This window comes from Suncus etruscus, chromosome 1, assembly GCF_024139225.1.
Source record: "Suncus etruscus isolate mSunEtr1 chromosome 1, mSunEtr1.pri.cur, whole genome shotgun sequence".
In the NCBI taxonomy this organism is placed as follows: Eukaryota; Metazoa; Chordata; class Mammalia; order Eulipotyphla; family Soricidae; genus Suncus; species Suncus etruscus.
The window spans coordinates 77456957-77478576 of NC_064848.1; the positions used below are offsets into that span (position 1 = coordinate 77456957).

Consider the following 21620-nt stretch of genomic DNA (forward strand, 5'->3'; position numbering starts at 1 on the left):
TCCCGGCGTCCCATATGGTCCCCTGTGCATGCCAGGAGCAATTTCTGAGCACGGAGCCAGAAAAAACCCCTGAGCACTGCTGGGTGTGACCCAAAAACCACAAAAAAAAAAAATAGTTTTTTCCCCCATCTTTTCTATTTACTATATAGAAAACATGTTTAGAAAAAAGCCACCTCCTATCATTTTGTTTACTTGTTAATGAATATTTTCCTTTTAAAACTTAATAACATTAAAAGCCTGTGAATTTTACTGCTTTATTACTAATTAATACATGTGCTTAAATATTCTACATTCACATTTTTTTTATTTCCTTTATTTTATTTATTTATTTTATTTTTATTTTGTTTTTTTGGGCCACACTCCTGGCTCTGCACTCAGAAATCGCTCCTGACAGACTCAGGGAACCATATAGAATGCTGGGGATTCAACCCAGGACCATCCCAGGGCAGCCACGCACAAAGCCAACTTCCCACCACTGTGCTATCACTCTGGCCCCTAATTCCATTTTTGAAAAGTCCCTCTGTGAATCTGAAAAGGCAACATAATGGAAAAGTAATACATGCACCATAAAGTTATTGGTGCCAAAAGTTATTTTTCACTATTATACAAATATTTTAAGTATATTTTTCTATGATAGGGAAGAATATGGTAACTAAGTTAAATCTGGTTTGAAATCTCTTCTTTGGAGTATTGTTCCAGTAAGAGAAAGAATATCTTCCTGCTTTCAGACTTTGGCACTGTGGTCCTTTCCCCTATTTGCAAATGTTATAAACTTGTATATATTCAGATGAATTAAAGAGTTTCATCCTTACAGGCAGATACCATATTTGGAAAAAAGCAAACATAGAATCTAGGATTTTTCTCACAGATCAAGAAATCCTTTGATGTTTCCATTGCACATTGAAAATGCCAATTGAAATATATTAAATTATTTGTTATTAATTTAGGTTTATAATTTTAGGATAAGTAATAACCATGAAAATAAAAGAGATACATGCCAGTAACATTACTGAGATTCAGAGAACAATACTTCCACATTCTTGGTTGAATGATTATATAAACATTTTCCACCTTTGTTTAGTTTGTGTTTTCACACTAAAAGCAGTAACTTGAACTCTTTCCTCCATACAGGTTATATTATTCCTGATCATGCTGGTTATGCGAAAACGTGTTGCTCTCACCATTGCTTTGTTCCATGTGGCTGGCAAAGTCTTCATTCACTTGCCACTGTTAGTCTTCCAGCCCTTTTGGACTTTCTTTGCCCTTGTCCTGTTTTGGGCATACTGGATCATGACGCTTCTTTTTCTTGGCACTACTGGTAAGAAGACACATTGCTTTTTTTCTTCTCATGATAAATCTGAGTTGCATTAAAATATTTTAAAATATCAGCAGACTGGAGAGACAGTCCAACAGGTAGAGTGCTTGCCTTGAATATAACTGACCAAGATTCGATCCCTAGTACTTGATACAGTTCCTTGAGGACCCCCCAGGAGTGATCCCTGAATGCAGAGCCATGAGGAACCTCTGAGCACTACCAGGTGTGGTGCCCCACTTCCTCCAAATACCACCAGAGAGGCAGAGATAAAAGTCTATAGACATTCATTGACCAATTACTCATGTTGATACTGGAACCTATTTCCCTGTTCATAATGTTTAGATTGACCTCTCGTGAGACTCTATAAACAAGTAAGGTATGGGGCCGGGCGGTGGCGCTGAAGGTAAGGTGCCTGCCTTGCCTGCGCTAGCCTTGGACGGACCGCGGTTCGATCCCCCGGTGTCCCATATGGTCCCCCAAGCCAGGAGCAACTTCTGAGCACATAGCCAGGAGTAACCCCTGAGCGTTACTGGGTGTGGCCCAAAAACCCCCCAAAAAAAAAAAAAAAACAAGTAAGGTATGAAATTGCACTTTAGTTTTGATTTAGTTATGTTATAAATGCAGACATTTAGATCTCTTCTGAAATAAACTGGAAATTCAATGCCTTTCTGAGTTGCTTCAAATACCTGTTAACACCAAGGATGAATTCACACCCTTGGGATTCTTAAGTTTGGAAATTACTTGAACCTAGATGCCCAGTATGACAATTCTTGTAGTCATCTCTAATAATGTAGGTTATACTGAAATTATTTTATTCTAAGTATTTTAAGATTAGATTAATAAGCTTGTATATAACTTCTCTTACCATTCACTATATATATATATTGAATGACTTTTGTAAGACCATATGCAGTGGAATATATCCAGTTATTTGCTATTAATTTAGGTTTATAATTTTAGGATAAATAATAGCCATGAAAATAAATGTGAAGTATTTAAAATTCATCTCTAAACTAAATAACTGTTAATGTGGTAAAAATTATATTAAGTAGATCATGTTTATGTGATGCCTTTGGGGAAATCAAAATGGTTAATAGTATAATGTTTGACTTCACAGCTTTCCAAGTGCTAATTATATTTGGCCCTTAATTCAATAGGCCTGTGATTATAAATTTTGTGTTTTAGGATTGGGGACCTGTTGTTGGAAATTAAATTAATAACTGTATTTTTGATTTATACTGTGCATGCTTATATTTCTCTTCCTTGATAATTTTCCCAGGCAGTGCTGTTCAGAACGACCAAGGCTTTGTGGAATTCAAAGTTTCTGGGCCTCTGCAGTACATGTGGTGGTACCATGCGGTGGGTCTGATTTGGATCAGTGAGTTTATTTTGGCTTGTCAGCAGATGACTGTGGCAGGAGCAGTGGTGACATACTACTTTACGAGGTGAGAGTTTATTTTAAAAAAAAATTGTAAGGTCATATAAGTGATTAATTTTTAAGGAAACCTTGTCAGAGCTCATTCTCTTATTAGTCACTGGGAGCCAAAATAGCTCAAAGGATCCAATGGATCCAGTGGTTCATAATATTCAATTTCCCCCAGTAACTGAGTCACTTGAATGACTCTTGTGTTGCCAGTACTGAAGAGCTCAAAGGCACCACATCACCAGGCCTGAGCATGAATTCCTCCTGCCCTCTGCCCTGTTGGTCACATAACATGGGAAGGGTTCCCCAGTCATCCTGAGCATTGCTTAAGAGTTCCCTTCTAAAAAGAAGAGAAGCAAAGTTATTGAAAAGGAATCTAATAAGGTGTTATAGGTAATCAATATGAGATTTCAGAAAATGAGACTTATTTTTAATACTTATCTGTAACTCAGAAAATAATCAGAAAGCATGATCATGCTATAATATATATGATAGTAGACTAAATCTATTGGTGATTTTGTGTTTTTGCTTTATTATATATTGAAGCCTATCCAAGGACCAACATTCCTTATTTGAATCTACAATTGCTGTCATTCTTTTCCTAAGTTTAGGTCAACAAACAGACCGTCCAAATTTCTATTCAAATGAAATGCCAAGTATCAGGATGGCCAAGCAGTCTAAGGTGCTTTGTTCAAGTTGCAGTCAAATGAAATGCCAAAGTCTAGTGGCGGGACTGGTGTTGAGATATTGTATCCCTAAAGCATCAATAATAACACTTTTTTTTTTTTATAAAAACACTTTTGTAAAACACAGTGCTGAAATCAAAAATAAAAAGAAGTTGCAAGATGATTGAGATGGCTCAAATAGTAGAGCACATGCTTAGCATGGTATAAGGGCCCTGACTTCATTATCTTGTGCCATATGGCCCATCAAGCACCAACAATGTGTCCATGGCTACCCCAGAGCACTAAGTCATTAGGAGGTCTGCACCACAGAGCTGAACATCACTGGGTGTGGCCTAAAGTCTCCTCTTTCAGCATCATTGGGAATGGTCATAAAAAGAGAAAGAAAGAAAAGGAAGTACCAGGTCTAGGTTAAATATATTTTAGTTCTGTTATCTGCCTATATAATTAACTCCATAAATATTAAGAATTTTTTAAAGTACAATTTAACTTACAGTATTATCAGTAAGGCACATAAAGCTACTATATAGAAAAATGAAGCATGAATTTTTATGTGCACATATAGCCCTTGTGCCTATCATAAGGTGGAACAGAACAATGAACTAATTAAATAAACTAATTTAAATAATTAAACTAATTAAATATTTTCATTGTGTTGTATTATAAATTAAAGTTCAAGTTGTGATTTGCAACCCTATATCCAGTTGACTGATGAAGTAAGGGTTTGCAAAAATTTGTTCTAAATATGTTTCATTATCAGTAAGTAAAAGATGTAAAAAGATGTAAAAATTTCTCAAGTGATGTTTGGCCCAGATATACTCCCCAGACCCTCTCAAAACTGCTTGGTCTTCCTTACTCCCATCAATAATGTCTCAGCCAAAAAGGGATCACAAATGGAAAAAGTTTAAGAAATCCTACTCTAACTCATTTTTGTGTTTTTATCCTGGCCTAACCTTTGTTTAAATTGGTTTTTATTTGTTTGTTTTGTTTTTGTTCATTTAAAAAACAGAGATAAAAGGAATTTGCCATTCACACCAATTTTGGCATCAGTGAATCGCCTTATTCGTTATCACCTTGGTACTGTGGCAAAAGGATCTTTCATTATCACCTTAGTCAAAATTCCAAGGATGATCCTTATGTACATACATAGTCAGCTCAAAGGAAAGGTAAGGGGAAATGCTTCTGGAAATGCCTGTGGGCACATTTCAGCCCTCCATTCTGCATGTGGTGAAGTACCCAGTCCTGTCCATGCTGTGAACGTGTCGTTTGAAGTTCTTAGTGATGGCCAGTTCTTTCTTCTTGTCTTATGCATTTGCATTCCATGTGCTTTGCAGAAGCAGAATTGTCCAATCATAGAGCACTTGCTCTGCTTTGGACATTTCTTGTAAGAAGTGTCCAATAATTGCTCTGAGCATCTCTTCCTTTGTGTTATCTCATACCCTTTCTTCCATGGACCCTCTTCTGTCTTTCACAATGGAAATAGTAGACAGATAAACAAAGCTCATCTCATATAATTTCACTTCCCACATCTGCCACATGGTAGTGTCTCCACTCTCCAAGGACTTACTGTTCATATCACATTGTGAATCTCAACATTATTTTTTGTATTTAGCACTTTTTCCTTTTTACATTTAAATCCTTGCTGGTTTTATAAACCTTATTATATAGCTTATATGCAGTAGATACATATTGAATCGAACTAATTAAAAATAATTCAGCTGTTAAATTTTGAGGGAAAATGAACATTACATTTTGAGGGAAATGTATATCACAGTCCAGACTGATTTAAAATTAAAAATATTTTTTAAACATTTATAGATGTTGTATGATGGTATGAATGGTGGTCTGAATCTTCGTCTGGTTTTTGTTTTGGTGCCACACCTTGCAGTGTTCAGGGGTTATTACTGGCTCTGTGCTCAGGCATCATTCCTGCCTTGTTCAGAGGATCAGATATGGTGCCTAGGATTGAACCTGGGTCGGCCACATACAAGGCAAGAGTTTTACACACTCACAGAGTCTTTGAGGTTTTTTTTTAATGATTTCAGTTTTTCTTTTCTTCCAGGAAAATGCTTGTGCTCGATGTATGCTGAAATCTTGCATTTGTTGCCTTTGGTGTCTTGAAAAGTGCCTAAATTATTTAAATCAGGTAAGATATCTAAAAATAAAAGTTATTTTGAGATAGCAGTTCATTGTTTCTTCTTCTAAAAAAAATAGTTGAGTTCCATTGTAAGATGCTGTGCTTGGGGCTGGACCTCTACTACTGTGGCTAGGGCCTTACATGATGCCAGCCCAAGATCAATCTCTGGCAGCCAGAGTTAGAGTTCTACAAAAGTGATCCCATGGGGCCGGGCGGTGGCGCTGGAGGTAAGGTGCCTGCCTTACCTGCGCTAGCCTAGGAGACGGACCGCGGTTCGATCCCCCGGCGTCCCATATGGTCCCCCAAGCCAGGAGCGACTTCTGAGCGCATAGCCAGGAGTAACCCCTGAGCGTTACCGGGTGTGGCCCAAAAACCAAAAAAAAAAAAAAAAAAAAAAAAAAAAAAGTGATCCCTGAGCACAGGAGTAAGGCCTGGGTACTGCCAGGTGGCACCCAAAAAAACAAACAAACAAAAACAAAAACTACATTTTCCTCATGTTTTGCACATTTTACATTGGTCAGAAATATCTTTTAAATAATACTTTATTCTTAAAAGGAACATACATTCTTACTTAGGCTCAACAATGAAATATGTTTAATCTTAATATATGGTAAGAGACCCTAAGGGATTATCTTTTAAGTAAGACAACTGTTGTTTAATTTGCATCTTGTTGTTTTGTGACTTTCCTCTGAATGTGCTTACACTAGTCATAGGCATTTAATTTTTTTTTTTTAATATTTAAAGGCTTTAATTTAGTGAGAAGCTGCTATGGCATTTATTCTTTTTTCTGCAACTGTGTACTATCATTCAAAACTAGTGTTCTCTCTGTGCTGCTTTTATTTTGTTCACATGTCCAACTGTTAAGGAGTATGTTACTTGCATGTGACATAAGGCTAAAACAAGTATTGTTTCTAAAGTGAATAGAGAAATTGCTGTTTGGGGTAAGAGTTCATAGGAGAGTAGAGTAGTCATTTGTCTTTAAGTATATAGAGTTCTCTGTGAAGCACTCATATTTCCTGAATTTTTTTCTTTTTACTACTTTCCTTCATTCCCTAAAAATCAATTCTAAGGTACTGATACTCTGATTGAATAGGAAAAAGACAAAAAATTGACTTCCACAACATGGCCGTAAGTGGTTGAACAATAGCAATGTACTTCCCACCCAATAGCATTGTGTTTTCCACAAGAAAACATAGTCCTGTAACTGTGGTCTGAGTTTGCTTTATTAAAATTCTCTGGTTAATATAAAAAAGGAGGTATGGCATTCCATTAGCAGAAAGCGTCCCCAGGCATACTAATACTCAATGGATATGAAATGTTTAGAAAATTATTAATTTCTAATAGTCATAACAGGAATAAGTTAATGTTCCTTTGATTCACTTTTTACTATCCTTTCTTTTTGTTTGTCTTTGGGATCAGTATGTGACCTAAAGTTAAAAACATTGCACACGACCAGGAAACTTGAACCATCTGCAAGTGATCACTGATGCTTTCTTATCATGTTACTTGTAAATGGGGACAGCAGACAAGATGGAAGACAGGAGTGAATGGTGGAGACTGGCAAACTGAAGAGCTCACATTACAGTTACTATTTAGCTTTAGTATTCTGCTGTGCAAGAATTTATGAATAGTCTCTAACACTACCAGTTTTATGAGAAGCCAGGATTCTTGATATTTGTTTTTATTTTATTGCTTTCATAATTTTAGCCATTAATTAAAATGAAAAAAATATCTAAGTAAGTCAAAGAAATTGATCTCAGGACCACACAGTTCATCACTAGAAATAAGTTTCTTGGAAATTTAGAGATTAATAGAGAAGAGTGTTGATAGAGGTAGAGTAGACCAGAGTGATTTTGCAACAAGATACAAAGTTCCATAGTCCTAGACTATATTTCAATAACTAACAGCATGGTAAATACAGCTGGGTTCAAAAGAAAAGCTTTAGATTTTAAAAATAAGCCTTTCCTTATTTATAGCTTAGGTGCTAGAATTTTGCAAATAAACAGTGAAATGTGAACTGCACTTTGTTTCTGCAGGTGTGACATGTTTCTTAGTGTGACATGAAGCCAATTAAACACATCAAGTTTCAGATTTGCTTTAGGTAGAGAGATTGTTACGATTAAAGCCTGTTTATTTTTGGAATTGGATTATTTAGGCCTTGGTTTACTTGGAGACTGTTTGGAAAGTAGGCATTTAACAGTGGAATGTATCTGCTTTCTCACTAATCAGCTCTTAATATGATAAGCCTTTTCTCTACATACTGTGAGTGGGAGTTGCAGAGAATATTTTTGAGCACCTACTACCCAATAATATTCTAAAGTACTATAAATACATTATCACTTGCTCTCCACAATTGTGTAAGTAGGCTTATTTTCTATGTTTATACTTGAGAAGATTAAAACTGGCATTTTGTTGCCTAAAGTGGAAAAAATTCTGAAATCTTAAGTTTTCAAGTCTTTTGCCATTATAGCACATAGCTGCTATGTAAATATAGAGACTTAAAAAAATGTCAAATTTTATGCAACCTGACCTTAATTTAAGTTCACAACATACTTTCGATTCATGTGACCCTGAGTCTAAAAATATAAGACCTGGAATAAAATTTCTATGTTTGACTTTATGCCCCCTTCATCCTGCACTCAAAAATAGGAAATGGATGCTCTTAATTACCTTTCAAATTAATTACAATTATTTATATGCAGAGTTGCCCATATCTTCGTTTTCTATTTCTACTTAGCTTTCTAGCTTTTACCTACTAAATGGCTTCTTATGTAAAGACTTTTTTTTGTTTTTGTTTTTGGGCCACACCCAGCGGTGCTCAGGGGTTACTCCTGGCTGTCTGCTCAGAAATAGCTCCTGGCAGGCATGGGGGACCATATGGGACACCGGGATTCGAACCAACCACCTTTGGTCCTGGATCGGCTGCTTGCAAGGCAAATGCCGCTGTGCTATCTCTCCAGGCCCATGTAAAGACTTTAAACTTTATTTTTTTGAAATTTTTTTGTTTTTTGTTTTTGTTTTTGTTTGGTTTTTGGGTCACACCCGGCAGCACTCAGGGATTACTGCTGGCTCTACGCTCAGAAATCGCTCCTGGCAGGCACGGGGGACCATATGGGATGCCAGGATTCAAACCACAGTCTTTGTGCATGCAAGGCAAACACCTTACCTTCATGCTATCTCTCCAGCCCCCAAGACTTTAAACTTTTAAGAGAATTGCTAGGTCATTAATAAAGATAAGAAAGAAGGTTTGAAAATATGGTAGCTGTTCTCTGCAACAGATGGCCAAGATACCATGCCAGACAAAAATGCTAAGTTTCCACTTTGATATATAGGCAACTTTTGAAAATCATTATTGCATGGGGATACTTTTGTTTATCCCAAGGCCTCATACTCCCTGAATAAATAACTATTCCAGCTAGATATTGATCATTGATGCCTCTTTGAGCAGTTTAGTCAAATTCTGAAAGGCTCTCTGAGAAGATGAAGGCTCTGAAAACTTCATAAGCTCAGTAGTCTGCAGAAAGCTGTGATAATGATTAATAAGGAAAACTAAAAAGGACTCAGAATTTCTTGATTCTTAACAAGGGTTCCATTTAGACTAGGCGATGCAGAAATGGAGGTAAACTGGCCTGCTGTAATCAGTAGCATGTTTTTTCTTCCTGAAAAGGTCATTGGAGTATTCATTTGTGTTTCTACCTTGTGAGCAAGAGAAAGAACTTAAAAAATACCTAGAAACTTTTCTTAAAATTGGGTTGAATTTAGAGGGTTTGCACAGATCTAAAAGATCTTAACACGAAGTCTTCATTTCTAGGAGCATGTTCTACACTGTAACTGAGGAGGGAAGAAAACAAATTGTTGCCTCATTCTATGTCTAGAATGAATATACTCCTGCTATAAGAATAAATAGATGGGTTGGGAGAGGTAATTGGAATAGTTGAGGAGGAAGAACTTTCTGAGACTGCTGAAAATTAATGTGTGTGATTTAAGATGCTATCAAGTTAATTAAGTTTTTTGTTTGGGGGCCACTATACCAACAGTGCTCAGGACTTATTCGTGACTTACTTAGGGATCACTCCATGCAGAACTCAGGGCACTCCTGTGGGATGCAAGGGATCAAATGTTTGCAAGGAAGGCATCTTAACCCACTGCACTCTCTCTCCAGTCCCATTATGTAGTTCATTTATTTTGATTTTTGAGTTTAGTACATCCACTAATGCTCAGGGGTTACTCCTGGCTCTGGACTCAAAGATCAGACTTGGTGGTGCTTAGATCACCACATAGGATACTGGTGGTTGAACCTAAGTTGGCTGCATGCAAGGCAAGCACTGTACCTGTTGTGCTATCTCACCAGCCCTGTCAAATTAATTGAAGTGAATTATCATAACATTGAGTCTAAAGATTGTAATGCTTTACATTTTTTATTTTCTGAGACACTTAATAGCCATCTGTATATCTCTGGCCCATCTGCCTTTTCTTTTAAGTATATATATTTATTATTCAATATATTTGAATAACTTCCCCCTAATACCTAGTCATCGAATAGCTGGTTCATTAATATCTTCTCCATATCTTAGGGGGAATTAGAGTATTTCTTTTCAGTTAGGTTATATCTTAGATAACTAAAGAAGACATTTCTCAGTTACTGAAATAGAGATCTGTGGTGAAAGATTCTCAAAGACCAGGAACTATGGAGAAAGGTCACTAAAAGACTTGAAATAGAAAATATAGTTTGTATTTCAAACAGTATAGAAGGTGGGTTCCACAGACTCTATATGAAGTTATTGATGTTTGGTGGTACTCTAGAACAGGAGTCGGTAAGAGTTCTTCTGTAAATGACTAGAGAATAAATATTTTTTTTCTTATTTTTTGGTTTTTCGGGCCACACCCGTTTGATGCTCAGGGGTTACTCCTGGCTAAGTGCTCAGAAATTGCCCCTGGCTTAGGGGGACCATATGGGATGCCGGGGGATCGAACCACAGTCCTTCCTTGGCTAGCGCTTGCAAGGCAGACACCTTACCTCTAGCGCCACCTCACCAGCCCCCGAGAATAAATATTTTTGACCTTGTGGTTCATGTAGTCTGTTGTAATCATCGGTTTTGCCATTAGGTAGACAGAACTTGTGGAATGGCCTGTCAATCTAGGCTTTCCCAAGAGTACAAGTGAATGTCAGCCTCACTCAAACTAAGAGAAGAAGGAAGCGCTGTTTCTTTTAAAGGGTATTGTGGTTCTACTCCCAGGAGGGAGAATATAAAATGTTTGGCTTCAAACCTTTGGTCTGCTACAATAGCTCTGAGAATTGACAGCTTGCGGGGGTGAAAAGGCAGCACAGAGGAGCTGGTACATATCAGAGATAAAACAGCACAATGGGGGGCCAGAATGATAGCACAGCAGTAGGGCGTTTTTGCCTTGCATGTGGCCAACACAGGACGGACCCCAGTTCAAATCCCGGCATCCCATATATATGGTCCCCCAAGCCTGCTAAGAGTGACTTCTGAACACATAGACAGGAGTAACCCCTGAGCACCATCGGGTATGACCCCAAATCAAAAAAAAAAAAAAAGCAGCATAACAGTTTTGATATTTTTGAAATACAGAGATGGAAATGGTAATAGTGTATCACTGTTAAGCACAGTAACAAAAAAATTGAAAATAGATTTGATGTAATAGACAGTGGGGAGAAGGCAGTAGATATTGGGAAAGGTTTGTATTACAATATATTATCAGTGTTTTTTTGTTTTTGTTTTTTTTGGGCCACACCCGGTGACACTCGAGGGTTACTCCTGGCTATGCGCTCAGAAATCGCTCCCAGCTTGAGACTATATGGGGCACTGGAGGATCAAACCACAGTCTGTCCTTGGTCAGCTGTGTGCAGACGTCCTACTGCTGTACCATCACTTCGGCCCCATATATCAGTGTTTTTAAAGAATCATAAAAACTGTGATATCTCAAGGGGCTGGAGTTCATTCTGTGTTTGGGATTTTGATTTTAAAACTATGGGGGGATGTCTTTATTTTGGGTCACACCCAGTGGTGCACAGACGTTATTCCTGGCTCTACACTCAGAAATTACTCCTGGCAGGCTCAGGGACCCTACTCAGTGCCAGGAATCAAATGGGGTAGCCACTTGCAAGGCAGACACTCTACCCACTGTACTATTACTTCTGACCTTTGTTCTGTTTGTTTGGGTGCCTCAAAGTTTCAGTCCTTAGTACCAAGTGTTCCCCTTGAGTTCAGTGGAGGCCAACTCTGAGCACTGTACCCAGAATTGCCACTGAGCACAGTTAATCTGTATTTCCACAAAGCCATAGGTTTAAAAGAATCTTGTAAGCTATGAGTTAACTGCTTGATATATACCTTGTGTGTGTGTGTGTGTGTGTGTATACATACATACATACATATATACATGTCTATTTATTTATTTACTTACTTACTTACTTACTTATTTTTGCTTCATTTTGGGAGCCACACCTGGCAATGCTCAGGGCTTATTTCTGGCTCCATACTCAGGGACTATTGCTGGCAGATCTCAAGTGCTGGGAATTGAACCTGAGTGTTGCATGCAAGGCAAGCACCCTATCCCCTGTTTTCTGGCCCCTGCTTGATATATGGATATATATTAACATAGTATATTATGTCTATTCTGTTTGCTGCATAAATTATGTGAACTAACAGATATGTTCTTGCTGTTGTCCAGAATGCATACACAGCCACAGCTATCAACAGCACCAACTTCTGCACCTCTGCAAAGGACGCCTTTGTCATCCTCGTGGAGAATGCTTTGCGAGTGGCTGCCATCAACACAGTGGGGGATTTCATGTTATTCCTAGGCAAGGTAAGACCCATTTATCTAAGACATGCAATGAATTTTTTTTTATGCAATGAATTTTTACATATATATGCACATACATATTTATTTTCTCTTTAAATAGATCATAGCTCACTAAAAAACTGAAAGTAACTTTGATTTAATATGTAGTCAATTCTTATAAAACTTTTAATGTGAAGCATGCACTATTCTAAAAATTTAATATGAATCATGCACTATCCTAAAATCTTTGTATGTTGGAGGCCAGACCAACAGTATGGCACATAAGGCATTTGCCTTGCACACGGCTGACCCCAGTTTCAATCCTAAGCATCCCATATGGTTCCCCCAAGCACTGCCAAGAGTAATTCCTTAGTACAGAGCAAAGAGTAACCCCTGAGCATCGCCAGGTGTAACCATAAACTTAAAAAGAAACCCAAACAAAACAAAAATAATCATATAAAAACTTCGTATATGCTATGTACATTTGACATTTGCAAATTTAGAAGGGAATTTTTTTTTTTTTACTATATTTTGTTTTGATTTGGCAGTGCTTTGGGGACTACTGTCAACACAGTGCTTAGAGGAGCAGGCAGTACCTGGGGTTAAACCTGGGATTCCTAAATGCAAAGTATGTGCTTTGGTCAATTGAACTCTTCTGAGTTCAATGAAGTGCCAGTATTGCCCTCAATATGCAGAGGAAACTGAAAGATGATTGGTAGCTAATTTCCAGTTTCTCCTTTCATATTTTGACCACAAAGAATTTTTATTGGGGCTCTGGGATAATTCTGTGGTAGAGCATCTGTCTGGCATGCATGCATGGTTCATGAGACCATGGATTTAGTCCTTAACTCCATCCCATATGCCCTAGTGTGATCCTAGCAGCACTGTTGCTTGTGAGTACCAGTGTCACAACAAAGTGACCACAAGCACCCCACTAAAAGAATGTGCTGTGGGGACCTGAGTGATAAAACAACAGGTAGGGCATTTGCCTTTATAAGCAGCTGACCTGGGTTCGGTTCCTGGCATCCCATATGGTCCCCTGAACCTGCCAGGAGTGTTTCTGAGAGCAGAGCTAGGAGGAACCCCTCAGGGCTGCAAGGTTGCGGCCCAAAAACCAAAAAAAAAAAAAAAAAAGGATTGTGATACCTGATCATAACAACAACATTAGCCAAGAGGAAAAGGAAAGTACAGGGAAAGAAATCACAGGGCTAGAATGAGGTTTTGCCTGCTGGTGTCCTAGATTATTTTCATAGCACTGCTAGAAACAGTTCCTGAACACTGTTAGACATGACCCAAACCCTTGCCCTCCCACAAAAGGGAAGGAAAGGGAAGGGAACGGAAGAGAAGAGGGAGGGAAGGGGAGGGGAGGAGAGGGAAGGGAAGGAAAGAAAAAACAAATATAGTCTATAAAGTGGGTGGAAGTATTCTATTTGAAGCCTGACCTGGATTTAAATTCTAGCTCTTATCATTGCTAGTTGTTGTGACCTTTGAAGCAGGATTCATAACCAGTCTGTGCCTCAATTTGCTCAGAAAAAACTGAGATAAAGACAGTGTTAAACTCTGTAATCCTGAACTATCTTTAGCCTAGAAGTACTAACCAGCCTATTCCTCACAAGTACTTCTATCCCTGGCACTGAACGTTCACCCCTAGCCCTTCCAGGTGTGGTAACTAAACAGACAGGGAGCCAGAGAGATACAACAGTGGTTGGAGCACTTGTCTTGCAAGTGGCCAACCCAGTTCCATTCTCAGCACCACATATGATACTCTGAGCCTCACCAGGAGTGATTCCTGAGTGCAGAGCCAGGAGCAAGGCCCAAGCATTGCTGGGTCTGCCCCCCCCCCCAAAGCAAACAAAAATAATTTAAAAATAAATAAGACAACTGTTAGGCAATGAAACTTATGCCATCCTTAAAAGTTTCTTAGAAGTGGTAATTTATTCATTATTATTAAAATATGCAAGGAAGGTAATAATATAATTAGATCTTATTGTGTTTGTATTTAATCCACCAAATACTCAGGAATTTTGAGTTAGAAGAAAAATACTGTCAATATAATAATGGATGACATGGATTTATACATTCCCTTCCAGCATTTTTCATGCACTTATATTTCCATGGTGTAGCATTTTTAGCATCATATTTCATTGTTTTGTTCTTTGTATTCTTCAATTGTTATGATAATCTTCATAACTACTCATTATCATGATGATCAGTACCCCATCATCTGAACATTGTCTGTTCTAAACATTGTCTACTACTAAAATCTTAGGTTATTTTAGCCAGTGTGTTTTTAAAATGGTTTTCTTATTTGGGCTCCTGAGAATCCAAGGTAGGACCTTACACTCCTAAAATGTCTGGGGTTTATTTTTGGGTTTGATTTTTGACTTGTGGGGTTTTGGGATCTCCCAAGCAGTGCTTAGGATGACTCCTCCCACTCCCACCACTCCAGGATTCTCAGAAGGTGCTGCTCAGACTCTGTTTTGCCACATCCGGTGATGCTGAGGACCTTCCAGGTCTGCCGCAGTGATACCCAGAGAATCATATAATGCCAGAAATCACACCTGAGTTTCATCTCAAATGCTACATGCCCACCTTCAGCATCAAGCAGGTCCAAGTCTTGATGCCCCTCAACCCCATTTCTGTTGGGGAAGTCCTCCAAAAAGCACAAGAAACAAAAATGGAGACCAGTTTAACTGTCAAAAAGGAGAGAGAACCCTGGTTAAATAAGTGGTTACAGGGTTTCACGCTGTCTTTATCTCGGTTTTTTTCTATAGTCTCATGTCTAAAACATCTTAAAGAAAATGCTCAAATTAAAATACAAAGTGAAAGAAAGAAATACAAAATTTTCTTCAAATTTATAAATTCTTTGCTGATTAGTAGATAACTAGTGCCATGAATAGTCCATTGCATATTATTAGTGGGTGGTCCATGAGAGTTTCTTTGAATGTGAAAAAAAAAGATAAACTAAAAATCTAAAAGGAATGTTTTGTGGGGGGGTTTCTTTTGTTTGTTTGTTTTTGTGTTTTGGGCCATATCCAGAATGCTCAGAGGTTACTCCCAGCTCTGCACTCAGAAATTACTCCTGGCTGGCTCGGGGGATGATATGGTTATGCCCGGGATCAAACCCTGGTCTGTCCCGGATCATCTGCGTGCAAGGCAAACACTATTGCTGCAGCCCTGAAAGGAATGTTTTGAGAATGATGATGTAGCTCAGAGGGCTAGCACAGTCCATATTTGACTGCTGGCACTTCATAGTTCTCCAAACACCAGAAAAGTTAAGTATGGGTTGGGAGTAGCCTCTGAACACCATCAGGTGTAATTCAAAAACCAAAATACACTGGAAGGGAGGTACAAAGAAATATTTGGACAGACCTAGATGTTAGAGGAAGATAAAAATTAATTTTAAAACATAATGTTATAGGGTTTAGACCAGTAATAAAGTGGGTAGGGTGCTTGCCTTGCATATACTGACCCAGATTTGAACCCTGCCACCCCTTTTGATCCCTTTGCCCCCACCAGGAGTAAACCTGAGTCTCACTAAGTATTGTCCTACAAAAAAAAATTGTGTTTTATGATAGATTTTTTTTTAACTCTATGGCAGAATTAAGTGAGGAATTCAAAATTACATTTTGACTTTGAAAAGAGATTCCTTTTTTATTTTTCAGTGCATCTATTTCTTTTGTGTTTTTTTCCCAAAGATAATCAGTTTTAATATTTTTAGATTTTTTAAAAATGTTTACTTTTAGGCCACACCCAATGGCTCTCAGGGGTCACTCCTAGCTCTGCGCTCAGAAATACTCCTGAATTTCTCAGGGGACCAGATGGGATGCTGGTGATCGAACTTAGGTCCGTCCTGGATCAGCCGAGTGCAAGGCAAACACTGTAGCACTGTGCTATCACTCCAGCCCCCTTTTTAGATAGTTTTGATCAATTTTTCAACTTACTTTCTTCTTATTTATTTTCTTTTTTCCTTCCATCTCACCACTCTCCTACATCAATAATTTTTCCCCCTGAAAAATAGGTCAGAATCCTAGAAGTAGAATTAATGAGTCGGTAGGGTTCTTGATGTGCATTATCGAATTACTTTCCAAAGTAATACATTATGAATGATGTATTTGTAATTCTAAAGGCTTCTAAAAGCATGAAAGGTAAACATTTTTGAGTGAGAAATCAAAAAGTAAAATTAAGTGGGGAAAAAGAGAATCTGGGGGCTGGAGAGATAATACAGGAGCTAAGATACTTTTCTTAGCAGCTAACTCTGTTTTGATCCCTGACAATGATCACATTGAGTGATCCCCATGAACTGGAAATCACCTTTAAAAACAAGCCAAGTGTAGCCCCTGAGTATGGCTAGGTATGACCCAAACCCCCTCCTACCCAAGTATAGTTCTGAGGGACAAAATAAGTAGTAATGAACAAGTGTCTGCTTTGCATACAGGAGGCCTGGGGTTTGATCCCTGGGGCAACCCTGTACAACCCTTAAGCAAAGAACTGGAATAGCTCTGGATACCCTACACACACCTACACACACACACATTCTCTCTCTCTCTCTCTCTCTCTTTCTCTCTCTCTCTCTTTCTCTCTCTCTCTCTCTCTCACACACACACACATCTGAAGAAATAAGTGAAGCACACACACACACTCTCTCTCACACACACACACACACACACACACACACACACACACACACACACACACACACCTGAAGAAATCAGTGAACCAAAATCTAGTTCGATCATAGAACACTGTAAACTTTTAAAAGTGTTTCTTTTATTATAGTTAAATACAAAAATAGTTTTTGATAATCTAGTTCATTTAGATTAAAGTAGACGAGTATATATGTCAGGACTGACTTACTGGTAGAGTCAACAATTTGGCTGAATCTTGAGGGAGTTCCATTGAATGAAAAATAGAAATCCTAGAATATTAGGTAGTGTATGGATTCTATTTATATAATTGAGTGACAGTATTGTGAAAGTGGAAAATATGTGGTCATCTAATTAGAAATGACATTAATGGGAAACTATAATAAGTTAGGTATTAGCTATTAAAGTTCAGGTTTTCTAGAAGGCCAGGAATGTAACTAAGTGGTTAAATGCCCGTGTTGTATGTGTGAGGTCCTAAATTCAATTCTCATCACTTCAAAAACTTTTTGGAAGAACTATATTTTGTTTCTGTGTTTTTTTTTCTGTTTTATTTTGTAAGATGTTGTCTTTTAAGGGACTTGGCAAAAGATACATTCACAATTACCTTAAACCTTAAATTTTAATATTTAAAGCCCTGAGTCTATAAGGAAAAGTGAAGGCATCATATTACCTGACTTTGAAGAATATACACATGGCAACTTCTGATTAAGACTGCTGGAATAATAAATAGATACACAGATCAATGGGATAAAATTGAAAGCCTAGAAATTAACCCACATATATATCAATATTTAATCTATGATGAAGTATTCAAGACCATAAATTGGAGAAGGAAAGTCTTTTCAACAAATGGTACTGGGTCAACAGTGAAGATACATGCAAAAGAATGAAACTATATTTTTAATCCATATGAAAAAATAATTTAGATGGATTGGAAGCCTGGATGTCAAACCCCAAACCATAAAGTACATAGAAGATAACAGGTGAAACATTCCAAAACATGTTAGAAATATCTTGGGGGGGGGGGGGCGGCGAGGTGGCGCTAGAGATAAAGTGTCTGCCTTTCGAGCGCTAGCCAAGGAAGGACTGCGGTTCGATCCCCAGCGTCCCATATGGTCCCCCCAAGCCAGGGCAATTTCTGAGCGCTTAGCCAGGAGTAACCCCTGAGCATCAAGCAGTTATGGCCCAAAAAACCAAAAAAAAAAAAAAAAAAATGTCTTTGGGGAATCAGTCACAACCACTGAAGAGAAGAAACTGGGGGAGCCCTTGTACCAAAAGAAAGAAAAGGGAATAGATACAAAGAAGGCAGCATCTCTCCAATGCCAGCAGGTACTACTCTGATCACTCTCTTGCCCCCCACCCCCCCAACAGTCCCAAGTTTTTCCTTTTATACCCGGCATGACAGGGAGGCATGTCCATGGGGCATGTCCAGGTTCAACAGTCATTACAGTTAGGGTCCAAGAGGTGTATCCATGACCAACTGCCATAGGACAACACTAAATTATACCTTTGTACAGGAAAAGAATACATAGATTGATCATACCTATCTTCTATCATCTATAGAGATCTCCTATCCTATTATATCTATCTCTTATCATCATAGATTCTCCTATTCTGTGGAATAGAAGATAACTATGAGAAAGACCTCATGCTACTCATCAACAACAGAAAAATAGCCATCCCACTCATAAAATAGACAGAAGATTTGAATAGACACTTCCCTGAAGAAGTAATTCACATTATCAGCAAGCTTTTGTTTTTGTTTTGTTTGGGGCCAAACCTGACTGCTCAGGGCCTTTTCTGACTCTGTCAGAATTTAGGGATCGGGCCCGGAGAGATAGCACAGCGGTGTTTGCCTTGCAAGCAGCCGATCCAGGACCTAAGGTGGTTGGTTCGAATCCCGGTGTCCCATATGGTCCCCCGTGCCTGCCAGGAGCTATTTCTGAGCAGACAGCCAGGAGTAACCCCTGAGCAACGCCAAGTGTGACTCCCCCTTCCCCAAAAAAAAACAAAAACAGAATTTAGGGATCTTTCCTGGCTATGTTGGGCGACCTTGGTGGTGCCTGGCACTGTCTCTCCTTACCCAATAAGCATCTAAAAACTTGTTCATCATCACTAATTATCAGAGGAATGAACATCAAAGTAGCAATCAGTTACTGCCTTACATACACCTCTGAGGATGGCTAACATCAAAAAGAGCGAGTGCTGGAAAGGATGTGGAGAATCAATGGTGCTGTTAGTGGGAAAGCAAATTGTTGATGGTCATTTGGGGAAAACTGGAATTTCTAATGAGACTGAAGAGAGCTATTATCTGACACAGTGATCCTAACTCCTATTTTTGGAAATCTGTCTGTAGAATATGAGGATATTAACACTTGAATTTGTGTTCACTCCAGTATTTTTTGCAGCATTATTTATAGAAACTGAAATATAGAAATAAAGTACCTGTTAGCAGATGAAAATGAAGAATGTGTGATAGATGGATATCATGGATTGTTACACAGTTATGCAAAGGAGCTTTTGCCATTCACAGAAAGATAGAAGGAACTTGATATTGTACAAAGTGAATTAAGAAGGAAAAAGACAAGTAAATGCTTTTACCTTTGTAGACAGTTTAAGGATATAAAATTAATAAGTAGACAAAACAAAATACACCAGTGGACAGTGACAACAGAAGTAATACCACCTGAAGAGATGTGAGTAGGGAGGGAAAAAGGAATCTAAAAAGATGTTGGACCTTATTTGTAAATAAACAATAAAATGTAAATATAAAGAAACAAAATACAGGTGTCCCAGACTCTATTTCTGTGGGTTTTCTGGTTGTCTCATGGAATGATTAATTAATTGTGGCAGGGACCTTGCTTCCACTAGTGGCTTGGTCAGGCTCTAATCATTGGCCTCTTAGATCTTCAAAAGTAGGAGTAGAGTAGAAACATAAACTTCTTAAACATTGTGGCTTTTTGGAGAGGCACATCTGGCTGTGTTTAGGGGTTACTACCTAGTTACATATTTAGGAATCACTCCTAGCAGTGCTCAGCGTGCCATATATTTGCCATATATTTGCCTTACCTGCTGTACTATCTCTCTGGCTTCATTTAAACATAAGAAGGCCATTTTAAAATAATAGTATTACTTTGTACACCAAAAATCATTAATATTAACGTTTTTCTAACTATGTTACCTCAAACTACAAATTAAATTAAAGTGCTTATTATATGTACAGTGACCCCAATAGAACTACCAAAAAGTATCAAAGCCCCATTTCTTTTTTTTATATTTTTTGTGTTTGTTTTTGTTGCTTTTGTTGTTGTTTTGGGGGCCACCCAGTGACAATCAGGGGTTACTTCCTGGCTATGCGCTCAGAAATCACTCCTGGCTTGGGGGACCATATGGGATGCCAGGGAATCGAACCACAGTCCATCCTAGGCTAGCGCGGGCAAGGCAGATGCCTTACTGCTTGTGCCACCGCTCTGGCCCCAAAGCCCCATTTCTTTGCTTCTGTGCTCTGCCTCTATTCATAATACTTTTCCTAAAACTGTCTTCATTATTTGACTTGATTAATAAAATTTAATGTATTTTTATTTTTTATTTTATTTTATTTTTTTGGTTTTTTGGGCCACACCCGTTTGAAGCTCAGGGGTTACTCCTGGCTAAACGCTCAGAAATTGCCCTGGCTTGGGGGTACCATATGGGATGCCGGGGCATTGAACCGAGGTCCTTCCTTGGCTAGCTCTTGCAAGGCAGACACCTTACCTCTAGCGTCACCTTGCCGGCTCCGTATTTTTATTTTTATGTGCTATTTTGTTGTTAAAATGTTTCAGAGAATGCATCCATAAAGAAATGGGCATCATAGTGTAAGATTTATGGTGAAAGGAGGGAGAGAAGGAGGAAAAGTAGAAAAAGGAGAAAGGAAAGGGAAGGATGAGAGGGAGGGAAGAATGAAAGTACAATGGGGAGACCAAGGAGGTATAAAATAAAAATCTATGAGTATTGAGATCACCCCAGGCACTGTGTTTCTAAACCCCATGAAGCTGGATCTGATGAAGCAGGGTAGTGGAGAAATAAAACCAAGCCATTCGGGACAAGACTTACCGAATCAGCCTGCTTTTCTCCTCATACCTCTCTCTGCATGTGCTGCCTATGAGCCTGTTCCAAGACAGGACTGCTCTTTCATTATCCAGAACCAAATACACCACCATGGTTGGGGGGAGGTCCTGTAATCCAGGTGGGATTTTACATATCAAAAAAGAGGGGGCCGGAGAGATAGCATGGAGGTAAGGCATTTGCCTTTAATGCAGAGGGTCATTAGTTCGAATCCCGGTGTCCCACATGGTCCCCCGAGCCTGCCAGGAGCGATTTCTGAGTGTAAAGCCAGGAGTAATCCCTGAGCACTGCCGGGTGTGACCCCCCCCCCAAAAAAAGAGAGATTTAGGGAAAAGGAAGTTGGACAAACACCTTTGTTTAGGGCTTTTACTTAGTGTCACCTTACAGGTGGCAAAGAGAAGAAAAGCAAATGTCATAATATGGGTTCAGTACATTCAGAATTAACAGTTATAAGATGTATGATCCCTTGGGTGTATTTTATACATGGAAAGAGGCTCAGAACTTG

General features: G+C 38.6%; 1 protein-coding gene across 3 annotated transcripts in view; it reads left to right on the top strand.

Annotated features, from left to right (window-relative positions):
• Window positions 1-21620, top strand: part of SLC44A1 (solute carrier family 44 member 1) — a 226376-nt gene that overhangs the window by 126377 nt on the left and 78379 nt on the right. For all 3 annotated transcript variants that reach the window (XM_049770819.1, XM_049770831.1, XM_049770826.1), the window contains 5 exons: window positions 1132-1318; window positions 2595-2760; window positions 4431-4587; window positions 5484-5567; window positions 12252-12389. In XM_049770819.1, coding sequence (XP_049626776.1) covers window positions 1132-1318; window positions 2595-2760; window positions 4431-4587; window positions 5484-5567; window positions 12252-12389 — 732 coding nt within the window. The remainder of the gene's footprint in view (window positions 1-1131; window positions 1319-2594; window positions 2761-4430; window positions 4588-5483; window positions 5568-12251; window positions 12390-21620) is intronic.